The 27,825-nt window shown below is 44.0% G+C and overlaps 2 protein-coding genes across 5 annotated transcripts in view; one reads left to right on the top strand and one right to left on the bottom strand.

Moving 5' to 3' along the window:
• Positions 1-11,008, top strand: part of LOC119213291 (inhibitory synaptic factor 2A) — a 37,730-nt gene extending 26,722 nt beyond the window's left edge. Inside the window, exon 4 of the mRNA XM_062560198.1 lies at positions 10,793-11,008. Coding sequence (XP_062416182.1) covers positions 10,793-10,841 — 49 coding nt within the window. The 3' untranslated portion in view covers positions 10,842-11,008. The remainder of the gene's footprint in view (positions 1-10,792) is intronic.
• Positions 1-27,825, bottom strand: part of dock1 (dedicator of cytokinesis 1) — a 132,205-nt gene that overhangs the window by 79,507 nt on the left and 24,873 nt on the right. For 2 of the 4 annotated variants that reach the window (XM_037464485.2, XM_037464487.2), the window contains exons 13-27: positions 27,074-27,199; positions 26,645-26,769; positions 23,967-24,065; positions 23,499-23,571; positions 21,004-21,107; positions 20,364-20,547; positions 15,305-15,402; positions 13,905-13,994; positions 13,061-13,161; positions 12,854-12,982; positions 11,017-11,125; positions 10,238-10,249; positions 8,439-8,509; positions 6,073-6,179; positions 1,389-1,516 (exon numbers count right to left, since the gene is read on the bottom strand). In XM_037464485.2, the coding sequence (XP_037320382.2) occupies positions 1,389-1,516; positions 6,073-6,179; positions 8,439-8,509; positions 10,238-10,249; positions 11,017-11,125; positions 12,854-12,982; positions 13,061-13,161; positions 13,905-13,994; positions 15,305-15,402; positions 20,364-20,547; positions 21,004-21,107; positions 23,499-23,571; positions 23,967-24,065; positions 26,645-26,769; positions 27,074-27,199 (1,556 nt within the window). The remainder of the gene's footprint in view (positions 1-1,388; positions 1,517-6,072; positions 6,180-8,438; positions 8,510-10,237; positions 10,250-11,016; positions 11,126-12,853; positions 12,983-13,060; positions 13,162-13,904; positions 13,995-15,304; positions 15,403-20,363; positions 20,548-21,003; positions 21,108-23,498; positions 23,572-23,966; positions 24,066-26,644; positions 26,770-27,073; positions 27,200-27,825) is intronic. The other 2 variants (XM_037464486.2, XM_037464488.2) reach the window with 1 other exon arrangement.

Genomic DNA, 27,825 nt, shown 5'->3' with positions numbered 1-27,825 from the left:
CTGTGTGATGCCATCATGTCAATATGGACCAAACTCCCTGAGGAATGCTTCCAGCACCTTGTTGAATCTATGCCACGAAGAATTGAGGCAGTTCTGAAGGCAAAAGGGGGTCCAACCCGTTACTAGCATGGGGTACCTAATAAAGTGGCCGGTGAGTGTATATATATATATATATAGGTTTTATGCTCCATGACTGCGTGGGCCCACCTGAACCCTAGTTGGAGCGAGCACGGGGAATCTACCGAGCAGGCTGAGCTCTGCGGCACCAGCCTCATCTTTCAATAACTTACACATCTCTGCACACACACACGCAGGAGGGAGTTTCAGATATCGCCTTCCAACACAGCGAGTGTGACGCACATGTTTTGTCTGGCCATGTAAAAATCTTCTACCAGGGAAAAGCAATATAAAGAAAATATATAGAAAAATAATAACTAAACGATGTAGAATGTTTTTTAGCATCAATAAATAATAAAGAGTCTGTATGAAATAACCACATGATAAAGCCTCTTATCATACTATGATGTACATTTAATACTACCAATAAAAAGTATTAAATACAAAATAGACAAAAGGAACGGGTTGAAGTAAAGTGCCTGTGTCAAGGCATGAAATGATCAATGAAGCTGGATAAATGAAAATCAGCCAGTGCTGAGCTGGATGCCGGAGCAATGGAGTTTAAAGGTTGGAGAGGCTTGAGGCTGGTAGGTTTCCAGTTTCTACGTGTGCATTGGACTTCATGAAAGAGTAGTGTGGCTGTGGACAGTGTGAATGGGAGAGGAAGTGGAAAAACTGACAAGATAATCCCAGGCAGAGTGGAGAGTGGGAGGCTGGGCCACGATGATCAATGGTGAGGGGAGTCAGAGAGGGCCTGAGGGAGGACAACAGGTGTCTGGGTACGAGAGAGGATGATGCACACTGGGGAAGCAGCTGAGTGTGTGTGTGGGCGTGTGCACGCTAGTGTGGGGAAGGTGGTTTTCAGCTTAAGACAGTTTTCAGTAACAAACGAGTCGTTAATTATTCCTTTAATGGATCTGGTAGAAAGTTGACGACAAATTTGATAAATCGTGGTTTAATTCATTGTCAGATGTGGAAATATTTAGCTTTCCTCTGTTGTATCTAATTGCAAATTGAATGTTCAGGGGGTTTGGACTGTTGAGCAAAGCAATTTAAAAGACATCACTTTGGGACTCTGGGAACTTAAAATGGTACGTAATTCAATGCCACTAAACAATCAACTGATTTATTGGATAAACAAATCCTAGATACAACTCTACAAGTGAGTAAGAAATGAGGATGAGCCCACTGACTGACTCCCGGGTCCCCTTGAAATCCTACCATCTAACCCAAAAATAAAAGCACACAAGCTGGAGCGCGGCATCCCTCACCACATCCTTCCGGTAGAGCACCTCCAGGATGTCACTGAGCAGCTGGCAGCAAGCCTTCGGCTCCTCGCGCTTTTCCAGGTGGAACTTCAGCTGGTCCGCCATCAGCGGCAGGAGGATCTCTCGGCAATCTGCAGACACACGCGCACACCTTTAGCAGCTCGCTCAACACACGCAGCGGATGACGGGTCACAAATGGGCTTGAATTCAAGACGCAGTGAATTTATTAATTAAACAGAATGCGGCAAAATCTCCCAGAGTCCCTTTGGACTAGTTAAAGCACGCCAATTAAAGCCAAACGTATTTTCAGAGCACAGCCAGTTAGTATTGACACAACAAGTTATCGTATGATAAACAGATATTTATTACTTGATGCTTTTTTGCTGACCCACAATATTTTATTATTTTCACATAATCTGTTCGCATAACCAACATGTCTTCCAACATTAACAGCAGTTTTCCTTAGTACAAAGAAAGTTTGCACATTTCTCTTATCAGAGTCAGGGAGACCATTTAGTTCATTGTTTTGTTTGTGTGGTTTTATTTGAATTCAGTTTAATACATTTGGAGTATTTCTAACAGTTACAATTAATTCAACACAACATGCAACCGAACCCAACAAAAAGACGACAACATCAAGTGTGTGAATTGGCTGCTGCAGAGGTTTGGTTGGGCCCATTGGACCTGGAGGACAGCAGGAGCCAGAGAGAGTTCTCATGGGAGATACGCCTATAGCAGTCTGCACAAAATTATCATATTTTTAATGAAACCGTCGCTTTATAATCTTAGGCGCATTTGTGTACATTTTTGGGGTCATATTAAAAGCTTTGGCACAAATACTGGAGCTAGGTTGGTGTATAAATTGAATTTAAATTGTATAAGCCAGTAGGGTTAGAGGTTAAAAAATGAAACCCTTCTCAAAATTCTTGAGCAGAGCTTTGACATAACAGACACACACATGGAGAGGCAAAAGATTAGAAATAGCATGCTACCTAGAACTTAAGGATTAATGTTTCATAAAGCATCAAATATCCTTGGCTAAATGAGGTCTGTAGTAAAACCATCAGTGTGGGGAAAATACCTGATTCAATAACCTCAATGAAGAAAACCTGCATACTACTAGAATAAAACTGGCCCTCTGAAGAGATGTTGGAACAGATGAGAGAAGCTGTGGTGAAAGAACAATGGGGATGCTTTATGGTGGTGGATTTCCGACAAACTTTGAATTACATTTCAGGAGCAGCAGCAGAGACTACAGGAATGACAGTTCTTCAAATAACAATCTTTCTAATGACACGGCGGGATGAAACCGCGGCTGCACAGCAACGGATCTCCATTCACAATCAATACAAGCTCTCTGGCGCACAGATAGTGGAACGGCTTAAGCCAGGCCCTGCGTCACGGACGACGTACAACTCCTAACGCCGTTACTCATGAAAACACACACACACACACACAAAATCCAGTTAGTGTTTTCATGCCCCATGATCCCTTTCTCAAGGAACTACATCTACAACAGTACGGGAAGATGCAACAGCTGGACAAAGAAAGGATGCAGATGTTTTCATCAAACTACACGTTAAAACAAGTGAACAAAGCAGTTGGGTGAAGTTCTTTATGTCTTCAGGCGCGTGTTTGTCGTTATTATTGAAGTTAACCCTGAGACAAGATGCATAACGTCAGAATTTCCCCTTCAAAGAGGATTCTGCAGAACTTCCCCTTTATGACTCATTGATCATCAATAACAAGGCGATTCACTTGAAGCAATCTAGAACCTCTCACATGCGGAGTGCCTTTGGATCATCCTTATTCATAAATAATTACACAGAAAGTCCTACTTGAAGATATTACGGGAACAAAGTACAAAGAAATGTAACTTATCCCCTATAATATTCCAAAGTACCCATGTCAGTTTTTCTAATTAATTTGGTGAAATAATTAAGCTCACAGTGACCAGAATACATAAAGCCTTCCCATTGAGCATCATTAAAATAATCTTAACTAAACAGAATTACATCATTACTGAGGAGAAATGTATACAACGGCGAATGGGCGATGATAACATGAACAAGGAAATACTCTCACAGGGTTTTAAAATGAGCACTCAAAACAAATGAGTCAGTGAATATCTGTTCTTCTGGCAAGATGAAAGCGTCGAACTGACACCAAATCAAAAAAGGGCGCACTGCTGTGTTCATTTCAGGACGTTGTGTGAGAAGCATGTGAAGAGCATGTGGCTAGATGGCAGGGGGTCATCCCAGAATATACATGTTAATGTCTTAACAGTCAGAATTATCCACTGCTAATCACAGTGGAAATGTAGCGCTTTTTGTAAAGCTATGACTGTCTGAAAAAAAAAAAAAAAAAAAAATTGTTTCTGATGTCAGAGCAAAAACCTCTGAGGAGGTCTTCACAATATGTTGGGTATGATAAGTCGTTCTGACTGGCATCCTCCATCACCTCGTGCCCCCTTTAGACCCCGAACACACAGGTGCACACACACACACACACACACACACGCAGGCACCAGGGCATGAGCGCAGCAGCGTGGAACTATCTAGCTGGGCCATGGGCGCGCTCCTCAAACTTATACTGCAAAACACATTCCATACGCTATGGGGATTTTTTTACACTTTAACACGGAGCAGCAGACACGTTTGTTCCTCTTCCAATGAGCCCGTTTAGGAGTGATTTATGCAGCCATACCGCTCTCGCCTTTTACATCATAAACAGTCAAGGTGACACGGATGGTGTGTCTGCGAAAAGCAAAAAAAAGAAGGAAAAAAGACAAAAGAAACGTCCCTCTTTTCTGGATCCATTAAGTTTGCATCTGCAGCGCTGAATTGTGTTAGCATACCAATCCCATTCAACAGCATTTCAATTTCAAACATATACATCAAACCCTGGGAGAACGGGCTGCCGTCTCATTGTCTTGGGCCATCACGGACGGAATAAGAAATACTCATTTAGGATGTGCTTTTACCCAGAAACGACTAGTATGTTAATCACTGTGCAGCCTGGGGGCTAAAAAGCAGTGAACACATTCAACGCATATAAACGAATGGTGATGAGCTGACAAAGTCCAAGTTAGACATTGCGGTAGAAGCCTCCTGCTGGGTGTTAATTTCTTTCAAAGCATTCAAGTTCATTTCCCTTCTGGCAGGGTGACCTTTCAGGGCCCTCCCGGGGATCAGAATGCAACTACAGCCGCTTAGACCCCCTTAAAAAACTGTCTGGCTGACCCATTTGCTCAAGGTCCTGGTTCATTATCTGTAATAAAACATCCCCAGAGTGGCGCTCAGCTTGATATCAATGTGGAAAGGACAATTTTCCTTTTTTTTTGCAGTTAAGTTTGAAGAAGGATTAACAGACCGCCGGAGACGTTGGAAACATCGGTGCGTGAAGCTGTTGTGAGAACCCAGCGGCGGGACGGCCTGCGTTGAGTCCTCAGGCTGATCAGTAGGCCATGAGTTTGGAGTTGTATTCATTTGCACAATTGAATAACAATAAACAACCACAACAAAAACGAAAGAGAGTCACAATGCAGTAAGAGGGAGAAAGAGGACTCTGCATCCGGCAGGCTAGCCTTTCCAGTCGCACCAACGGCCAATCAATAGTAACGACCGGAGCACGACACACTGAGCCCTTTGTGTTCCCAGCTTGAGAAGTGCAATACAAATACACAAATTATTGTTATTATTATCAGGATTATTTCCATCCAGTAGTTTCTCACTAAAGTGGCCAAACCAATCAATCAGACCCATTAAATCACTGTTGCTATTTTATTGGGTTAAGTGTGTGTGTGTGTGTGTGTGGTCTCTAAATAAGGACCTAACCTCACATGGCCTCAGAAGCCTGCCGCCTAAAGCGAAATGATTATCCCTCGTCTGTCACTTCAGCATGATCCGGTCTGCAGGGCGCCGCAGGCCAGCCCGGCTGCAGAGACCTAACTTTATTTCTGTTAACCACCTCTGCATCCCTGCCCGGTCATATTTGACATCACTACCGCGTGGTCAACAAAGCATGTGGGCTGTAAGAGTGTGAATACGTACATATCGGAGAGGCGGAAAGGAAAACCAGTACGCAATGACCCTGATAAACAGACTTTAGAGTAGAAAGGATTAGATGGTATGGTCGTTGGTATAAGAAAGGCCTTGTGTGAAGCCTCAACGCATTGGATTAGAGAGCAGCAACTACGCAATGTCCACGTACAGATTCCAATATCACGTTAGTTAGCAGCTGGCATACAGCGCAGCTCTGCTCGGACTAATAACGTGACTAACAGCTAATACTATCATCATGAGGTGTCATGTTGCATTCAAACTCCATTCCGTTACAAATTATAACGTCATAACGATGTGTTAAAACGTGAACTTGTAAAATGCCGTTTTGGGAGAGACACATGGATAAAAACAATTGTTTGAAAGAGATGACCGATCTTGTTTGGTAAAACAATATTCAATAAGTCCAGGTATCAAGTTGAGTGTTGGTATTAACATGATAATAGGGTATTTTCTGATAAGACAAGTCCCGTTGATTTCACTCGGAGCTCACACAGAGCTGGCCAGAGGAGGCAGGTGGTGTTTGTGATTGCATATATTATTGCTCTGTGAGTGAAGGTGCATTCACTGAACAACTGTGAGTAGAGTTAGTGTGTGCATGCATGTGTGTGCATGCGTGTGCTCACCGTGATGCGTAAAGAGATTGCTGTGGACAATGTCAATCAGACAGTCCAGCTTCTGTTTCACCAGGCGGCCCAGAGGAACCTTGAGGATGAATTCGGTGAACAGCTTGCTACGGAGACAGCAGGACAATGAAGGGAAAAAAAGGTCAGACTGATCGGCAGAGAGAGAGCTGGATGACTTCTTCCCATTACGAGCAATCACCCAAAAACACAATTAAAACAGCCCTGCACATCCACACAGGTCATTTTCAGAGATTCGGTCCTGTGCTGGAGGATACGTCAAACTACAGGTGATATAATAGAGATGTGTCAGCTGACCCGGAAGAACGAGAATATATATGAAAACATATATCTGATCAAACTTCACGCAAAGGGCTCCGGAAGACTTAAGGCTGCATTTTTTTTATTCCGCAAAGCAAAAAAGAATTCTAGGTTGATACGTGGTCCTTGCAAGCAATGTTGTTTTGTCTTCCCGAGACATCCTCAGCTAGCTCAGCAGCATCATACACTACAGGTTTACTGGTTTACTCAGAGCTTGAGAGATAAATCTGCATTGGCGCAGACACGCAAAGATGACATTTCCTCCTCGATGAAGAGGCCAGGTGCTTGTTATGCTGGCAGGCAGAGGCTCAAGGAGGAAAGAGAAAAGGTTCTGGCAGAGGATGAAACGCCCCCAGGGTTTCAATTTAGTCGCCTCCAGTGCGACCAAAATCCTTTTCTCATGCAGTCTCCTCCGCAGAAAGGGTGGCGCAGCATGCAGCACTGCAACCAAGTACATTGCAGCACTAAACAACCACAAATATACTGAACAATACAAAGATTCTGAATATTTCTCCCCATAAAAAAATTATACTTATGTGAAAAATCTCTCCCATTTTTGCATAAAAAATGTCATTTAAAATAAGTTTTTACTTTCTGCTGCATCATTTTTTAGATGACAATATCACAGCCGATCATGTGGACATGAATACCATCATCTCGTAGCACTGCTTGTCCCAGTCTTTGAGTTGCGATTTAAGAATGTTCAACAGAAGCAACCCGAGTAGAAGTTTAATTAAGCGGAGGCGGACCGATCCTGTCAGCATCTTATCTCTTATCGCTTAATTTACTAGCTACTTGATGTATAAACAACGGCCTCAATCCTCCGATATATGGCCTTTGCTGCATGGAATTGTACTTTTGGTTTCATTTAGCCCCCCCCCCCCCCCCCCCCTTTGTTTGCTCCATCTTTTAATTAACATGTCAAGCTGTGGAGGATATTAGTTTAATGAAAGAGCATAAAGTGTGACACTTCTCACAGACTTTTTTTACTACCTCTCTGCTGACAAATATTTAACACCATTAGGAAAAGGGTGGCTAGGTTTACACAGACACACACAGCCTCGGTCAAAAGGAAGCCTTCTGATTTTTTGTCCCTGCTAATGAGACAATCAGAACTAAATGTGAACAAACATGAATACATTTGTCATGAATAAATATTTACAATTAACCAAGTACTTGCCCAAGTTTTATTAAAGTTAAATTAATTTGCACTTGAAGTGTTGTTGCTGAATGCATTAGAATACGTTTTTGTAAATGTGACTTCATTCTATATTTGTATGCCGTTTCCTCACTGCATAACAGATCAAAGACATTCAAATGGAGCAGAAAATCAAGGGCACACCCATGAGGCATTTCCTCACAAATCCAATGTTCTCTCATTTTGGAAAACATGTATATTTAATTTCAATAATCTAAGAAAGTTAGATAATAATGACTCATTTTTATTCATTATTTTATAGATATCTATATATAGATAGATATATATCTTAGTACCACAATCACATCAGATTGTGCCATTTCACAAGTCATTCATTCATTACTAAGAAGAAATAAGCTGTTCACGTTGGACAACATCAACTGAAATGGACCCTTTGTTGAGTGATGCGTTTCCATGGCAACCTGAGCTTTTGAATTGCTGCCTATTATAGTGCAGTTCCAGAATGTTGGGCAGTTGAATATTGACCTACGGTGGAGAAAACGTACACGGAGTCTTTTAGGGGCCAAACGGTGTTAAGGATTCCCCACAACAAGAACTTTATTTTCAACCAGTTCTAAAAAGACAATCAACTAAGGTCTCTCCTTCCATTCTCCAGCAAAATAAGATTGAAGTCATTGGATCATTTTGTGTGCAGCAGTGCTGCTCTTTAACAACAACTTGTCAATTTGAGTTACTCAATACAGTAGGTGTTACAAAATAAAAGCACATAAAACAGTTACATGTTTGCCTCTACCATTGAGTACCTTTCTCCTTTAAAACAGCATTGTGTACGGCAGGTGACATTAAAACAGCAGAGCATTAAGGCATGCGAGAGATCACATGAAATTACCTGAGTTCCTTCGGATCAAAGACCAGCTTGACATCGTTGACGATGGTGGGAATGTACTTCAGTGCAGCACCCTTGAACGGACAAATAAAAGAAACCTTTCAATATTTTCCAGTTATGGGTGACTTTGACAGTCTTTAACGTTTTTAAGACTACTCCATTCCACATTATGAGAACCAGTTCTTTCCCGGTAGTTCATTTAAAAAAACTAAAAAAACTGCTGTTTCACTAATGAAAACAGTAGAACACGTGCTGTAGTGTGCACATCGCCTCCTGTCGGCCATAAACTACAACAATGACAACAACAATGACGTTGACAAGAAATATTTATTTTGATAAGCAAGATGCTAAAATATTTCCACCAAGTGTTTGTGTATAATACTCTGAGCGGCTGTTTGTTCATCAACTCCTTCCTACTTTGTCTTACTTCATTTAAGGGCAGTAGGATGTGTTATGCCTTGTGATAAATTAACCAGGGTCTTTGTAATAATACCGTGATGTGATCTACATGCACACATCAATACCATAATACAAACATTACGTGAGTGCCCCCGGCAGCTGATAACAGAACCATCCATTAATAATGGAAATTATTACGCAAGCTGAAACTTCCCTCCCCAACTGCCTGCTGCTAAAGGCCGGCCAAGGTGGGTTGGACTGTTTATACAGCATCCGTGCAAATTAGCAGCAGTGCCGCTCTGAGTCACAGAGGTTGATTAGCTGTGCAGATGTAGCACACTGGACTTTATGCACAGCCCGCTGCTGTCATTATGCATGGTTTTGTGTCTGGAACCGTGTGAAAGGTAATTAGCAAGCGCTCGAAGGAGGTGGGGAGGAGCGCAAGTACTTTGTTGCAGGATTTATAACAAGAGGTTTTGTTCAAATTGTTAAGTTTACTGAAAAACAAATATCTGATCGTGTCTACAGTTATTTTTTTCAAGTGATATATAGTCACGACTTTCAAAAAAAAGAAAAAAAAGAAATTGTGCTTCAGTCTATTCTCGTCTGAATAGATATTTTTGTGCGTGTGCATATCAACACGTTTTCCCCGCTCTGCAGACAGGAAGAGCATTGTTTAGGAAATGTGGGATTTCAAAGGGTGCTGCTTAGCTGTGATTCAGTTAACAACCCCGTCTCTGCTCCACCTCATCCATTCACACCTTGAAGAAGACATTCAAACAGATTTTGTTTTACTTTGTTCTGAGCAGCAACTCATCCACCACCTGTTTGGGAGTGGCGATTGTTGTGTCAAGTGTCACAGCTATTCTCGGAGGAGTGTGTCGGTCCGTCCAGATGTTCATCAGGATTCAGACTTGAGGTATGACGGGACTGCTCATTAGCTTGCACCTGTCACGGCGCTTTCACAAGGGGTGGACCTGGGAGGAAACCAGCAATCCTCACTTTTGTGCCCGTTCCTCAAGATCGGTTTTTAATTTACTGACAGTAAGGGCCAATATCGCACCCAATTACACAGCAACTGACTCCTAATTGACTCCTGAGCTTCTCCCATGGTTGAGCGTGCACATGGATCTACTGTAGGTGTGCCGATATGCATGTAAACTTTGATTATGTTATCTCTAAAAGGGTAGGGGTGTGTACGTCAGAAGGTTTTAAATGCACCTGCAAAAATATAGATGCTTGTCGGTTTGTTTTACACAAATACAGTAAATGTACATTTCTGGCAACTCTGTATTTTCTGCTGCCTGTCTGGTGTCGCTGAGTTTGAGGTGAAGAGCACTGAAATCCCCAAAAGAAATGAAAAGAGCTGAAAGGCTCAAGGAGCAAGGTGGTGAAATAAATACCTTTAGGAGCAGCTAAAGAGCAGAAGGCCAGAGGAGCCCCAGACCACAGGACAGTGAAGGTCAGAGTGAGACGAACAGAGAGGACAAACACACATATAGAGGAAAAGACAGAAGAGAAAAAAAACACAGCACAAACATATGTATAATGTGCGGATGTGAGAAAAAGAGTCAAACAGCTTTTCACTGTGGTTGCAGCAGATGCCTTTCAGCACTTGTCTTTTAAGTATAGTTTTACATTTGAGGTAATACATGAACTCTCTTTCCTGGAGAGAGCTGGATGAAGAGATCGATACCACTCTTAGAAGATCCATGCAGTAAATAGTGTCAAAATACAGAAAGTAGACCAGAAGTTAGCTTAGCTTAGCATGGAGCCTGGGAGGGGATATAATGGGAGAAACTAGTAAGCTAGGTGGGCTCCTGGGCAGATTTTGGAAAGGGGGTCTGCTCACTCAAACTCACTCTGAATCCAATGAGTGTTTTCCCCAAAAGCTGACTGATTTATTTAAGAACCTATTTAAGATTCTCTCTCATATACCTTTTCTATTTTATGCACAGGCCTAACAGGATCGCACAGACCGGGGAGAATCTGCACAAAGAGACGTGACACAAACGGAAAATAGGAAACCATCAACGGGCAGAAACTTAGTTCATATCGAACAAGAGCGACGCATCTCTGAATGCAGAGCAAATCACAGCAGACTTATTAGAACTATTCACTCTGCTTGGCAAAGAGTTGGAGCGATAGCATGCGGTTGGACCAAGAGTGACAGTGGGCCTACCTTCACCATGCCGGTGTTCTCTGAATTACTATTCATCATGTCATTGAAGGATGTGAAAAGGTTCCTCAAGGACTCCACGAAGTCGGCCTCGCCTTTGTTCTCATAGAGCCTGGGAGAAGACAAAGTAGTGAGTTACATTGGCAGATCATCACACGGCTGTTGTTTGTTTCATCCCAGTATAAACAGCCCCACCCTCAGTGGAAACAACTAGTTTGATGCTTCCCTGTTAAATAATTGAATGGCAGTGGAATGGCCAGTGTGTATCACCAATGCTACTATTACTGGATCACAGCCACAGACATCGCTCTTTTCGCTTGCTGGATTAGCATTTAAAATACATGCCTGTAGTGAAAATCTAAAATCTGAAAAAAATAATCACCTATGCTAATGAGTCAACTATTTGAGAGCAAGTGAGCTTTGTGTGACATTTGGTTGCAAATCAACTGCTGGTTTTATTATGTGGAGCAAATGCTTCCCAGAGATTACAGCCACCAAAAGCCAATGATCACAAAACAATTGCTTGGAAATGGTGCAAAAAGGGACACAAAGCAGGGCTTCCTCCATAATCCCCCAAACATGCAAATGCATTTCATCCCGCTTGCAGAGCCCATAAATCTCCTGTAAATGAGCCATGTGGTGCTCATTGCAAAGCAATTTAGTACATCAACCATTCCGATTTATTCAATTTGAAACTTTGGGAGGGAAATTAAAATTGTTTCCAACACACACTGAAGCCCTTGGGGGGGTGTGAAGTGTTTGGATTGCCCCACCGCACCAGATTCCACTGGCTCGCTTCCAGAGAGGCGGGGTTTTTTGTGTCGCAGCGATCCCTCATGGGGCCCCAGGTATTACATGGCCCATGATAGTGACTGTTGAGGGCTTACAGAAATCCTAGGATTCAAAGTATCCGTCTTGGGCTCCCGCGACAACAACTACTCAGAGCCGCCTCTCGTCCGCGACACCGAGGAGCAGAGTTGAGCTTCACCAAACAAGTCGCAGGCGGAAAGTGCGGTTAGAGCGTCTCCTCCGCCATTCCGGCAGAGGTGCTCGATGCGCACGATGACGGGAGACTTCAGCGGCTTTGGACCAAAGAAGAACGTTTAACTCTGTGACAATGGTGCCGACAGAGCGAACCAACCAAAGCTCACGTCTTCACAACGACGCACAGACAAAGAGGTTTTGAGATCACCGTTGGGCATCATGCACAGTGGCCGTGGGACGGACCTGCAAGTGCTTGGCGATGCTCGAGTCTGACACGTGAGGCGAAGGTCGAAGCGGCCTCTAGACATCAGACAGGAAAACCAATCAAACTCTGCACACTCAATTAGAGCCGGATCATGCATCAGCCTGTCAGCCTCCGTCAGCGGCTGTGCGACATTGACATCCGTTAAACGTCTTCGCAGACAGTTATGAACACATCCGTTACAAGTCACCGCCTCACCCTTAAGAGCATCCACTTTAACTTGTTGTCCAAGGCATCAATGCTGTAACAATACAGATTTTTCTATTATGAAGTGACAAATAAACCAGAGTTGAAGGAACAACTGCAGCAGTGTAGAAAATGAAAAACATTAGCGAGGAGCAAACAGTCGATGGGTATTAAATCCTTTTGGACCATTTTTCTTTTCCCCCTAGGGAGAATTTTATATCAATATAAAAAAATGTAAAAAACTTGAAAAACACAGAATCAATTCATTCTTTTTCTCTGTGGGAAGTTTTCATAAAGACAACCAAAACATATGGAGTGGACGGTATGTCTGTGTCCATAGATACACATGGACTGAACATGCATGTACCTCTCACAGTATGTTCATGCCATGAGTGCGATGGGACCTACTGGTTAAAGAGGACTCTGGAGCGGACGATGAACTTGAAGATGTACTCCAGAGCCTTCATGGCCTTCAGCAGCTGCTCCGTCAGCTTTTCAGCGTTGTCCACATAGTTCTTGAGAACTTTGGTTAACTTCCTTCAAACACAATAACGCAAAGGCTGTTAAATCTGTTGGAATACACTATGTGTATATGACCTATTTGTGCAAACTCACGTGTATGCCAGGGTGGCACTGAAATGCTTTCGAATGTAGGTCTCCAGGACAGGGTTAAAGTGCTGGAACTTTCTGTCAGCTATAAGGCCAATTATGAACACCTGTCATAGAACAGAGAAATATCCATTAGAGTGTAAACCGCATCGTTCATAATGGAAAGCGGGAGATTGGGTAATTCAACCAGGCGGCATTCGAGCAGAAAGCATTTTCTCGACACAGTCACTAGCTCTGAGCCTTTCAAGATGTACCCCGCAACGTCAGGCGATCGAAAGGTAAATAGAATTCTGTCAGATTCATGCAGATTAATATAGCAGTGAGACCAAATAAGAGGAAGTGTGCCTGTAATTGATGAACCTGGCCCCTAAACAATAAGGAATCATTTGTGATTACCAATATGTAGACATGTTTTAGCTCTGTAATCTTAGGTAAGTAGTCCAGTTGAGGCATTTTTACTGTGATCCCCACCCCTATTTAAGCACATCCTGTCTCTTTGACAGAATAGAGGAGAATACTATTAATAACAAAAATCCTAATAAATTGTTCTCATCCTTTTTTGTTTTAGTATTCTCCCCCGAAATAGAGACAAAGGGATTTGTTATCCTCGTGGTTCACAGCTACGGCTCAAAACAGGAAACAAGACAGTTGCATACAAACAGGTTTGTTGGCAAATCAAAAAAGGGCCAATACAGAGAACAAAGGCGCCTGTCAAGAGAGGAGTTTAGCATATGAAAGATTTGACAGCTGATTGTATTTGCATCCAAGCTGCGAACGCGTGGGGATGTTTATTCCCACTGACTCGTGGTACGAGTTCTGCGCCGCTGTTACTGTCTGCGGCTTTGCTTACCAAGGCATCGAACACCAACGTATCAAAGGTGTCACTGTCGGAGTTCTCCATCATGATGTTGAAGAGAGCATCCAGGGTGTCTTGCAGAAACTAGAATGACGGAGGGACAAAGGCACATTATGGCAGGCACCGCAATAAAACATGGAGATGGAGTGCGCAGCGTCACTGCAAAAGTGAGACGACTTTCACTGCTCTTTGAATCATACAAAGTCCAATAGAAAATCTCTTACCTCGTTTGGCGAGTACATTTAAGTTATAAATGATCTCGGGTGATAAACTTATCAAGAGGAACAAGACACAAATAACAGAGTGAGAGAGACAGATGAATGGTGAGGGTCAAACCAAGGACCCGTGTGGGACGTTTACACTACTTTGGACAGAAAGGCGAAGCAGATGATCACCAGCTATGTGGTGAACAACTACTTCCTCACAGTGCAGGGCAATTTAGTTCAAATCCATATCCTACTATTACTAATGAAAGTGAACATCGCAAAAACAGGAAGAGAACCAGATCGCTGCAATCCAAAGTTTTATGCAACAAAAAAACTCAACGCATTTATTTATTTTTTAATCTGACCACCGAAGGGCAATAAACAAATCATATTAAGATCCTTTCAGCTGTTAACATCAGCCCATGCTTCTCTGTGAAGACGGTAGCGATCTCCCTGTCGACAGTAACTCCAGAGACATTAACAGGCATGTGCCCTGCTTCTCTGCAGATGGATGTGGATGAGAAACAAACATAGCACACACAGTGTGAGGAGGTTGAAGCCCGCCGCAACTTCAGAGGCACAGAGAGGGGGGCGTGACCCGTTCACTTAATAATAGCTAAGTCATTATGATAAACAACCAAACTGGTAGTCTTTTAAATCTCCCGAGATTTATCTGATCTAAATTGTCTGCATAGTGTCTAATAAACAGCATGCGCCCTTAGCAATGTATACCCTGTTGATAAATTGCCTCTTAAATGCCAAGAGTTTTGTAATTGCAGCCTCGGAGAGCTCTGGAGAGATTGAGAGCTAATGTGCTGGTAATAATAATCACGTCCCTGTGGTGTCGTGCACTGGTCCAGCTGTGGTTGACACATCCATCTGCCCTGATCAAAACTGTCTGGGTGGAGGACCTCCTCAGATACGATGCCAGGCCCCCTACCAGCCCATGCTAAACTGTATCTGGAGACTGATTTATTCGCCTGGCCTGCGTACACGTGTGACAGCAGGTCATCTCCTTTGTGAAACTGCTGCCAAGAAGCGCCGACCTTCAGGAATACGCAGGATTTGGTGGTTTATGTCGCCAGCTTTTTGAGGTACATGCTGGTTTTGTTAACCTTGTGGGAGGAGCTACATTTTCAGGGATGTGAGGCCATTTGTTTTTAGTTTTTTTCCACCGGAGTCTCTGACCTTGACGACCTCGCCGCCTTCCACCTTCATCAGCTGACGGAGGTTCTGCTGCAGCAGGCTGGTGTTGGAGCGCCACTTCAGCAGGCCGAGTAAGTCCACTGGAACAAAAAAAAAAAAACAAGGGGTCATTAGCACAAAGCGCAGCGGAAAGTATGTCCTGCCAATGGTCATTCGGCGTGGAGACACTGAGAGGCAGCGAGAAATGACAATTATGGTTGAACATTTGAATTAAATGGGTGTTGTGAGGCCATTTGTTTGAGATGTCCCCCCAACCTCTTTCACGTCAGTTAGTGAATTTCCGAAACGTGGCGCAAGTCATTCTATTAAATCTCCTACTTTAATTATGGGCAAATTAGTTTAGTCACAAGAGGATGAGTCATGATGCAATTAATCACGCTCAGGGGAGCGCTCATCGAGACCACCGTTGGCCTATTGTCCAACTGGGGGCCTCATAATGTCCATTTGTTAAAGGTAAAACTCAGTCAGATCATTCTAAAGTTCTAAGTCATTGAATTAATAATTGATTAATCAACTAATCGCCTCAACTATAACCACGTGCAGATGTAGATGCAGATGCAGATTGATGATGTTTTATTAGGAACCTTTCTTCTTCTGCTTGCCATGAGGGAGCGGCTCGCGGGGAGACAATCAAACATATCCGACAACCGATCATGGTTCAGTCACAAAACCCCCATCTAAAATAACCCGGGGTGCCTCCCTCCACAAGGAGTCATATGTGTTAAAAAAAATACAGGTTAAGCCGCTCAGACAAAGGAAATGAGATGAGAATAAATCATCACTGGGGCACAGCTGTGAGAGGGCCATGCCGGCAGTAGCACGTGGGACAGTGAGGCAGGGGCGAGCGGCAGTGGGCATGGAAGTGCCAGTGAAAAAATATGTTTTTTAATTTAGAAGGCAGACAAATTTAACAGCTACAAAACTGGCAGCTGGAGAGCGGTGGAAATCCTTATTCCATTACCATTCAAATGTTTGTTTACCCCTTAATTTTAGCTTTTTGTAAACGTTTGTTTTGTCTTAATAGCATTTTTGTCTTAATAACTTTTTTTTTGTTACAGTCTTGTATGTGTAACAGTTTAAAAGTGAAGGGAGGTCGGACAAAGTGAGGTTCAGAGCAGATTTACAGACTACATAAGAATTCTCTATCCTAAAAATATTTTGTAGTACAACATTTTTCTCCTTCCAGCAAGTATGGGAATAGGATTTTAATTTGTCTTTCACCAGGCAGTGTCGACTCACAGCTCTGCTGTCATTATGAATGAATATGTTGATTATTCCTGACGAAGGATGAATCTATTTGTTCTGTAGTAGTGACAAAACAAAATCCCACAGAACGAAAATAGCTTATTTTGAGACGGAATATATATTATCAAGAGGTCAAACTGGTTTGTTAGCAACAATATAAAATTCCTTATTCTATTAAAATGAATTCAAATTGCTCCTCTATCGGCATAATAGAAAAAATATTGTCAATCATCCATCCGGTCGCCAATATACGCTCTAGAAAGAAAATGTAAAGTGAGTGAGTGGGCTTAGATGCGAATTTTAAAAGAGCCTGTAGGCTTTAATAAAGCAGGCAGACACAGTCAGAGAGAGATCGGCTCTGCGTTGGTTTATTAAAAGAACTCTTTTCCTTTGGTGTGGGATGACACCCTGTGGGAGACACGCACGCACGCACGCACGCGCACGCACGCACGCACGCACGCACGCACGCACGCAGGCAGGCAGGCAGGCAGGCGCACACACACACGCGCCTTTCTATTTAATCAAACTCAGTGTGCTGTGCCAATGAGGCGTCCTGATCCCTCTGCACCTACTGGGGCCTTGCAAATTAGCACCTCAAAGTGTCAGGTAAATATCAGCAGAGGAGCCGCTTTAGCAGACTGAATCTTGTCACCGGGACACTCACTGCTGCCAGTCGCTCCCACGCAGGGAAAAAGGGAAAAGTGTGAAAGGAAAAAATGCAAAGCGGCCATTAGGGAGGGGGAAATGGGGATTGGTCTTTCTTGTTTGTGTTAAATACTGTACATCTATTGTTGAGACAAAAGACTGGGCTACTGACATTTAATCCCCATCTCCTGTAATCGGAGGGCAAGGTTCTGCTTCTGTAACTGACGCGGTGACATGACCACCCACTGAGCCGAGTGGGCGGCCACACGCGAATGTATTGAAATGACAACTTACACCGCGGAGTAAACTTTGCAACCCTCAAAGGGAAAAGTACACTCAGCGTCCCCCCACTCCCACACAATGTAATTTAATATACGAACAGCAACAAAAGTCTCCCTTCCAATAGATCTAAACAAAGTCTGTTCTGCTGTGACCTAATTTCTGTGGATTTACGAGAGCGTATTGTGAATGTTATCTGGGACACATCTAGGAATGCAACAATGAAAAATCTTTTTTCCCCATTCAGGGTTCTATTAGATGGCAGTGCTTTCCCCCCCCGAGGTCACACGAGGGCTCTGCATTAGTACGAGACTGGCAGAGGGAAGGTTTTCACTGAAGAAGACAGCTGCTCCTCTTGCTCAAAGCAACCATCGGGGTGAAACTCCACTGTTATGGAAGTAAATCTGTGTCATCGGGGGTTGAAATAAAAAGGTGATTGAATTTCTAGCACTGAATATTTATGCATTGAAATAATGTATCTGAATGTTTTTCAACATTAAAGCACCGCAAAAAAATTCAACCTAAAAAAAAAATCACTGTTAAAATATTCACCCGCAAAAGAAATGATGGTTACAATATTCAACCCCAAAAATTCAGCCGGGAAAACACCAACATCCGGGACACTAAGGTAGAGCAATCGATTCTAGATTCAAGCTCAGGAGCGTGCGTCAAGCTAAAGGAGCGAGCGCCCAAAACACCTTCGGCTTTGGATTGTAGCCATGTCCAATAATAAAGGGGCTTTAACTCTTCTTCATGCCATCAGTGTGGTTTGTGTCTGTAAGATTCCGTAATAGACAGCTGACATTTGTACATTAACAGACTGTATTGGACATGAAGTAAGCGGAAGTTAAACAAGAGCGTACAGCCACTCAGAATACGCCTCTTCTTCTAGTTTTGACATTTAATGATGAGATCCTTCGACAAGCTGTTAGGAGTGATTGGTGGAGTTTTGAAACCAGGAACGCGCTTGAAGAGGCACATGAGCCGCTGTAGCGTAGTGGGGGGGAGAGGGAGGTCGGCAGCTTTATCAAAGTCCACGTAACGTTAAATGAGGATCTTCATGACCATGGGTAAACTTTATTGAGGATCTGGCACAACACAGCGACCTGCAAGTAGCGCAGCTTTAGAATTTAACTCAAAGGGATCCGGTATTTGCTCATAAAGTCTGAAACGAGAACCCATTTTTCAGTGACGGTGTTACGTGCCTACTGGTTTTTGAACCACCTGGTTTTTGAACGTGCGTGTTTGTTTTCCCCCGACAGGCAGATGTCGTCTGCCTCCGTCACTTGAGTCGTCACACATTTCCAAACATATTGTTGAAAATGTTCAAAAATGCATCCCATATTTATTGCAGCGATTACGATTGTATAAGTGAGCACTACGTCACTGCCACGTATGAAGAAATACATAAAAGAACATTTATTAAAAGTTCGCCACAACCTGGATTCGAACCGTGTCGAGCAAAATAACATTGTGCCACTGAGTGGCTGCATTACACACTCAGCCAACCAAGCTCGTAGGATGTTTTGCTGATTTGTATACTCGTAATAAAGTTGTAAATCGTCAGTGGCAAGCAAACGTTTTGGTTCAGGGTGAACATTATATGTTCTTTTATGTATTTCTTCATACGTTGCCACACTGATGGCATGAAGAAGAGTTAAAGCCCCTTTATTATTGGACATGGCTACAATCCGAAGGCGAAGGTGTATTGGGCGCTCGCTCCTTTAGCTTGACGCACGCTCCTGATCTTGAATCTAGAATCGATTGCTCTTAGTGTCCCGGATGCTGGTGTCTCACTGCTGAATTTTTTGGGTTGAATATTGTAACCATCATTTCTTTTGCGGGTGAATATTTTAACAGTGATTTTTTTTTAGGTTTTTTTTTGCGGTGCTTTAATGTTGAAAAACATTCAGATACATAATTTCAATGCATAAATATTCAGTGCTAGAAATTCAATCACCTTTTTATTTCAACCCCCGATGACACAGATTTACTTCCATACACCGTTTCCAGAATATCCGGGGTGCATTAAGGTGTGGGTTCTGATATCCTCACATGAAGTGCTGATATGACTCCAGAGCTGCAACCATTTTGCATGTCCCGAAAGCCCAGGCATAGCACGGACTTTTATAACCTCATCTGCTTTGTCTATTGTCTTCACATCAGAGAAAAAGAAATGCCCCGCCTCCGTTTGCGGAAAGGCTCACAGACAGTCGGGCTAAACATCAAAGCGATGTTTCCATGTTATTTTTGGTGGGCGGAGTCAAGTTGTAAAGATGTGCAACAATTTGAGAGAACTTTGGTGTAATTAATGGACAACAAAACGCTCATCTTCTCCGGCTTGACTTTACAACACCACAAATATTCAACATTCAGGAGGATTATATTGCATTTTGGCTCGCGAAGAAAATGAACAGGCTACATATAGGTGTCCTTTCATGTCGCCCTCGTCCAAGAGGTTTTACAGTAATGTCGGTTGAGATTCATAAACATGTGTGATGGTCGGAGGGAACAAAAGAGGATAAGTTGCTCGATCCATTAGCCACAGGGCAGAGATGGGGATTTCCTTTGCTTGTTAAGTGAAGATCTCAGCCGCACCCTGGGAAATGACTCTGCCGGACTGACACCGGTAAGCATAGCACATGCTGACTGACTGACACCAACTCATAAGTGGGAGTTGGAGGAGGGCTCCTTTTGTCCTACCTTAAGTGGTGTACCGTTAGTATGCATGGATGATCTATCCTTCAAAGATAGAATACGAGCAGGCGCTTACAGGTAAAGTTAGCGTTCATGTCGGCCTTTTGGAAGGAAAAGAATGAGAGACAACAGGAGGCTGTCGTTCCATGCGAGTGTGAAGCAAAAGAGGAGGTACCGTTCTGGGTGAGCTTGGTGGAGCAGACCAGGGTGGAGATCTGGAAGGAGTCCTTGCTGATGGAACAGATGCCAAGGTTCTGGTGGTTTTTCCCCGTGGTGGAGTAGCCCTTCTCCTCCATCTCCAGCTTCGTAGCGGGCAGGCTCAGGTACAGAGACGAGTCCTCCAACCTCTTTGGCTCCGCCTGATTTTGCAGGAAAAAGACGAGTGAAGTCGGTTTCTATGCTCTTTTGTGGTAGTCAAGCATTTTGTTGTATTATGGGATGTTTACTGCACGATGATGATGCCTGCAAGTGCAACGTTGACTGACAAAGAGTGAAAACCTAAAAATGAGAATTTTAATTGGAAAGTAATTTAACTTCACTGAGGAGGCGGATGCGTAACAATTCTCTACAGAAAGCAGCGAAGCTGTTACTAGGGCAACCACTAATGAGACGGATCGTTTTCACTATGGACTCATATCTAAAGTAAAAATAAGTCATAGGAATGCAGACCTAAGGCCAGGTAGGGTCTTTAGAGGGGATTTCAAGCACAGAAGATAAATAAACAAATAGCCACAGGCGGTAGTCTGGGTAACAAACATCCCAAAATACCACAGGCAGACTTCTAACCGTGTCATTATGGGCTGCTTCACATTTACCTTGTACACGATGAGATCATGCTCGCCGTCCCTCAGAGTCGTCCCATCGTACCTCATCAGCTTCACGAAAGACAGAGCGAATATCTTCTCAGATTTGTCTTTGGCTGCGGGTGAAAAGGAAAAAGAAACTAAACAGGCACGTGGGAGCAGATGTTGCTATACTATCCTGTTTATTGAAAATAAGTACTTTTGATTTATATGAATATTCGCAAGCTATTGGTTCCAAATCATGTAATATGTGTCGAGATGAAAAGTGTCCGTCTCAAAGACGGACTCTAGCGCTGCAAAGCTCACTTTAAAAACAAATCATTGACCAGCCATCAGACAAATAAATACAGTTAATCCCAAATGCAAATGGAGGCACTCTTATCCGTATGTTTTGACTGCACTCATTTGACATGGGTGTGAACGGATTGTGGAAATCAAAAAGCGGGAGGTGCACTGAATAATCGCAGCATCCGAGCGATCATAAAGACTTTAAAAAAATCCCATTTCCTCATTTAAAAAATGAAAGCGTATTACTAATATTGAAGCCACAGGGTTTGGATAAGATCTCCAGTGTGTCCACTTCCTGTTTGCATATGAATCAGCACTTGATCCCAAAGCTGCGGTGGTAAACAGTTTGTGTAACCCATCTAGGGCGCGGAAAGGACGCTTATTGCGCGCACACACACACACACACACACACACACACACACACACACACACACGCACACATACGCACACGCACACATACGCACACGCCCACGCCCACGCCCACGCACACGGTACGGTCCGTTGAGGGGAAGCGGCGGGTAAACAAGGCGCGAGAGTTATAACTCTGTCCCAGGAGCAGGCGTCTGGAGAGGCCAACATACATCATCACGGATCAACAAGCTCAAATTTATGTGCAAGGAGACGCGATTCCTCAGAGTATCTCACGCATTTCATCTGTATAAATCTCCTCATTGGTTTGCTTCCTGCAGCCCCGCCGGTGAATGATCGCTGGGCCGGCCTGAGAGGAACCCGCGGAGAGGAAACGCTGCACGCACGCAACCCAGATGAGAAAAATGTATCAGGGAAACAAGAAACTTAGCATCTGTCGATTCCGATTTTTGTTTCTTGTCGTGTTCCACATTTCAAAGACAACCCTGATAAATACCTCCCTATTTCCTGGGGGAAAACAGATATATATCGTAGGGGTTCTGCATTCAGAGGTTAATACCTCAGAGGAACTGAGGAGTACATTATAGATAATGAGTCGGTAATAACTACATCCTAGTTTCAGAAACCTTATTTAACTTGTTCCTGTTTTAGTAACAACAACTCTATACGTTGATATGAAAGTCCTGAACCCAGTCCAAATGGTTACAGTGTGGATATGTCGCTTGCATTATTTGTGATAAAAATGGAGAAGCTAAAATACTGTAGGGTGGTGGGTGAGTATTTACAGGCAACCGTGAATCCAAAAGTGCAGGAAAAACAATGAGAAGCTGGACGCCTGAACCGATGCAGCCAAAGTTTGTTTCATATGAATCTGATGGGGATATGAACCATGTGTCCTTATGTTAAGTGTTCAGGAGACAAAAGGCACACATGCACGTCTAAATACGCATCCAGCTAATGCTCATTTCAAACCTCTATGCTCAATGGTCACAAGTTAAAGCTCTAGCAGCATCGGCATGCCGCTCCAGACACAGAGTCACTCGAGGTGAGCCAGTTTTCTAAAGCAACCATTACAGCAGGATAACTGCAAGTCACAGAGTTTCAAAGGCATGCCTCGAAACAGCATTAGTCCCTGCAGAGGCAAAGTGCCGGGCATGACAAGAAGGCTCTCCAAGTGGATTATAAGCCCCCGTCCATCTCCTCCGAGCCACCTGCACGTCCCTGAGAGGCAAGCGGAGCAGAGGGGTTTTGTGACTGAGAGGCGACAGCAGCGGCAGATCGCTTAACTAAGTGAAAGGCATACTTCCACCCACCCTCCCCGGCCGACACCTTCCCAATGATGCTTGGCCTTCCATGCACCATGAACCTGTCATGGCTCCCTTTACCCAATCCAAAAATGATTTTCCCTTGCACCGCTCTCTCGCTGCAGGAGGGACGGCGCCCCCATTTAGCGCGCAGATGGGACGGCAAAGCTGCCAGTAGCAGGCGTCCCTGCCCTCAACGTGCCCGAAATTTGAAAGGGGGTGTTAAACAGAAACAGAAGGAGAGTCAACATCGTGGCCGCATTCAGGACGACACTGGTCCCAACAAACAAGCGGGTTCCCCCTCAGGCCATTTCCACATGGCAGCTGTAGTCTCCGGCAGGCCGCTGATCATGATGCTGCTTTGCGCCGTGGCGAGCCAATCAAAGTGACAAAAGGGTAAGCTTCGAAGTATTTATCAGTGTGCAGCACATCTGCTCGGATGGGATATCTTCTATTATTATTCCTCCGCCGCAGATGGATTAGCGGCCAATTGTGCAGCTGTTCCTGGGCAAAGCTGATTAATCAAACGCTGACATTTGTACTCACAGTCCTGCGATGAGCGGTGGCGAAAGGTGAACCGCAAGTGGCTCCGGTTGACGTCCTCGATAGGGATAGCGACCTGAGATGGGGGACAGGAAGCGACCGTGTGAGACATCTACACCCGAGGACACTCGCACTCAACAAAAACACGTTGTTCGGGACACGCTGAGGCCGATTGCGCCTCAGAATTCTCCATCGTCACGCTCTACGGAAGTTAATTGAAACCAACGGCGAGTAGAAGTGGTTTGCAACGGAGCGAGAGAAACGCCGTCCCGCTGGTGATAGGAAAATGTACATGAGGATGGACTAATTCTTTCCAGGGACACCTAGAGGACAAAAGGGAGCTCACAGCTAATGGGGCTAAACACACAGAGAGTTTTTGCTCGGGGGCTCATGAGGCGCTGATGGAACACACTGCTGAGGGGTTTGTGCTTTGTAATATTCAACAGTGCGGAGGGAAGGAGAGTGACACACCTTTATTGTTTCAAACCAGCGGGACTGCTTCACTTGGTAGTAGATGACGGACTTGTACTCAACGATGCCATCATCTCCGGCTCCGGGGAAGATCACATTCTAGGAAGCGACAAAGAGGAGACAGAAACACATGAAACAATACGACTGCTTATATGCTACAGCTGTGGTGTAATCATGGTGGTGGAGTTATTAGGAACCATTAGCACACCTACAGCATTTGGGAAATTGACTACTCGCACTTATTCCATGAAATGTGGTCCCGGGGACAGAGAGCTTATCTACTGTAGTTGTGGCCTTTAACCATCTGGAAGCAGTTAATGCATGCACACCTGCCCCTTGGCAGCTAATATCACGACAGCATCGTGGAAGTAAGAAATAAATTAAGAAATAAATTATTTAAGCAGGAGCTGTGGAGGGAAGCCAGGCGCAGGGAAGCAGACCAGCTGGTGCTGATGGAACCGGCCCGTGTCAATTGGTCCCCAATTGGCGAGTGGGTCCCCAGGGTTTCTACAACGGGTCAGAGTGCAGATATAAAATACTGCTATTTGGCACAAGGGCAGGAGTGACAGCGGTCTTCTATCCATCCGCGCTCATCCAGCCCATCGCCCTCCTTCCTCCCACTGCGCCAGCTGACTCCCTCGCCACGGTGCTGCTAAAATCCTCCAGCACAGCACTAATGGCTTCTGACAGCCAGCAATTAGGAGGAATAACAGGGCCCCGTCTCACCCAGCCACGCCGGGCAAATGTGGGGAAGGGGGTTGTTGTTGTTGATTAACTAACAGGCAGGGATTCACAGATTTTTGGAGAGACAAAGATTGGAAAGGGGTCCAGGTCCGCCCGCAGGTGCGCAGGGGTTTTGTGGGGGTGTGCTAATACGTTGGGGGGGCGGGGGGATAAGTCACTCTCATGGCTCTTTGGGACAGAAGGATTTCAAGACAAGATGTTAAAAGGAGCTGCAGGGATGCGTGGCCATGTCCCCCGTAGATGGGATCAATCACTGTGTCCACAGACGGTCTGACAGACACAGCTAAATACTGCATGAGCACTTCCAACAACTTTGTTGTGGAGATTTAGTATGGCTGACTCACCATTTTGATACCAGCAGAAACTGTTTAAGTATCACAATCTCCTCGCTTGTACTGCAAGTGCAACATGAACACATTATTTACAAAAACGCAGAACCGCCTCTGGCAAGCAAAAAAAAAAAATGTATATGGCTATATATATCAATTTAATAAAAATGACGATAAGTGCACTTGAGTGTTATCTGTTTTTGTGAGATGTCTCAAAATAAAAACTAAAACTTGGTCCATGTTACGCATAATAAATTATACCACAAAAAAATCCCCAAATGATCACAATACTTGTCTAGCAAAGAGAAAACAACCGTTTGTGTTCCCATTTGTTTCCTTTACCGTCTGACAGAATCCAAGATAATCTCAGCTATTTGCTACTTTACATTATAATCACTACTGATTGTTACACTTCCCATGCCTGCCGGGCCAAATCACCGTCGCAGCCTCTCAATATCAGACTCGTGTATAATTGAGGCAGCTACGGGTAATTGCGCTCTGATTGGCTCCATGCGGGAGGTCTTTCCCCAGGACCACCGGGGTCTCATCTCAATTCGCTTCTTCTCTGTTAGTCCTTGTAACTCACACTCATGTAGACAGGTATGTGTGGACAAAAGCAGCATGAAAAGGTATTTTGAATAACTGCATAGAAAGAGCCCAAACCCTGACGGTCTCGATTTGCTCATGTTGGTCATACAGAGGCATCAGCTTTAAATTGAGACTAAAAGTTATTTTAAGTCACTTTAAAGTATAAGTACATTCACGGACACGTGAATGCACCTCCTGCCTCGGTTCCCCCTACAAACTCCTCGTGTCAGTCTCGGCTAAACCTCTCATGTCCCCCATTAACTCTGCAGAACAAGAGCTAAAGTCAAGCAGGGTTGATTATAATTAAACATCAGAGAAAGGGGTCACTGGCTCGAGACTCGAGATAAAACCAGAGGCTTTATTAGCACATTAGGACACTGATTGGTTCGCAGCTGGCATAGCGATTATCGCTCCACGTTTTTTGTTGATCGGCTGGAGGAGTTCTGTGCAAGTAACTGTATTAAGCTGCAAACCCGGACACAAGATTTTCCTATCAACGCTTTGACGAGGTACGACTAAAATTCCAATAATGAGTTGGATGCCACAAACTAAATATGATCAAATGACCCCTGTGCCGCTTAAACTTACATCTAATAAATACATACATACACAGGACAGAAAAAGTGCATTATTTGCAAAAGTGAATTATTAGCGCTCATTCCTTTTGAACTTTAAAAGCTATGTCTCTTATATATCCCGTCTGTGACTGACTCCGACAAGGAAATAAGGCGACTCCTGCAACGGTGAGCCAAGCGTAACGCCCGTCAATCAACCACAAAGCACTTGTGTTGCATTCTGTCACTTTTGACGGGGTGGCAGAGGCGTACAGTCGGGGGCCGTGTATCACACTGCTTTATAGGAGCCCCGGTCAGTTAAGCGGCAAGCTGAGCTATGTGAGATTAAGGAAAGCCCCCCTAAATCACAGCCTGAAGGAGGGGCCGATCGGCCGGAGCACTTGTGTCCAGAATGCTGAGCACGAAAGTGACAAATAGGTTAGTTTACATTCCTCCACCGTACCTCCAGCTTCTTGCCATCTTCATCGTAGACGGACATGATCACTTCGATATTTTTGGGCTTGGTCTTGCTCCCTTTGTCAAAATCCCCAAGAGCCAGAGTCACATAGATGTCGTTTCGAACATCGCCTTTAGGAAAAATAAAAACAAGCAGGTCAGAGCAGGTTTAGAGCTTTTCCAGAGCTCACACTTCTGAATATATAATGATATTACTGCATGACTCATTACATCTCAGGTTGCGTATCTGACCCTGTCTACTTCTTAAAGGGACTTAAGTCCATTAAATAACAAACATCTTCACCAATGCTTGATGGAGATCGGATAAGACTCCCATTTTCTAAAATGGCAGCTCTCAATTCTAATTCTCCAGCAAATCTAATGAGCAAAAGACTTTCAGAGATCGGCACTGACGAGTAAGCTTTTAAAAGAACACCTGGCATGATGATCTCAGGAAAGCCCATCTTGCGAGCCACAGCCGTTGACCGGTCCACCAGATGAGGGAAGTCCTTCCGTATCTGATGGACGTCTCCAGGAAGCAGCTTCAGAGTCACCCACAGGCCTAGTGGGGAATTCAACGTCAAAGAGGTGACAGGCCGAGATAACGTCAGAAGAAGATACAGAAAAGAGAGCTATCTCTGTGCTGCTCCCCCCCCCACCATCCATCCATCCATCCTCGGTGACGTCACACAGCTCGAGGGTGAGACACTAAATAAAAGCTACCCACAGGAAAGCATGACCACTACAAAATTTATATTTGGCAATTAAATAAAAGGAGTTATGTCATTTTATAAAGAAAAATAACCACAAAAAATCCAATTCATGTGTTGGGCACTGTTGGTTGAGGCAGGTTTGACTTCTTTATGGTTTGCATAAGAGCACATTGCATCTTCTCTGTTGAGTAGTCTCTGATCAGTCTAGACTTTTAAACAAAGATTCATACAGACCCTTGATCAAATACAAGTGTGAATTCTGAGCACCAACACTGGAAAGGAGGGGCGGGAAGTACATTTTCCAAAACAAAATGACACGGAGCGCTAATTTAAAAAGAAAAATCTTAATGCCTCAGGCTTTGTCTTCAGGCAATTTATATTCAAATATGGGAATAAATTAAATTTGTTTGTAGGATTTCTAAAATCGTGCAGTTACTCCCAGACTTAATTGGTCTTGGATTGACCCGGCAGTTCG

Source organism: Pungitius pungitius, chromosome 21 (genome assembly GCF_949316345.1).
Source record: "Pungitius pungitius chromosome 21, fPunPun2.1, whole genome shotgun sequence".
In the NCBI taxonomy this organism is placed as follows: Eukaryota; Metazoa; Chordata; class Actinopteri; order Perciformes; family Gasterosteidae; genus Pungitius; species Pungitius pungitius.
The sequence above is the reverse complement of the archived record's forward strand: the minus strand, read 5'-3'. Positions and strand labels throughout refer to the sequence as shown.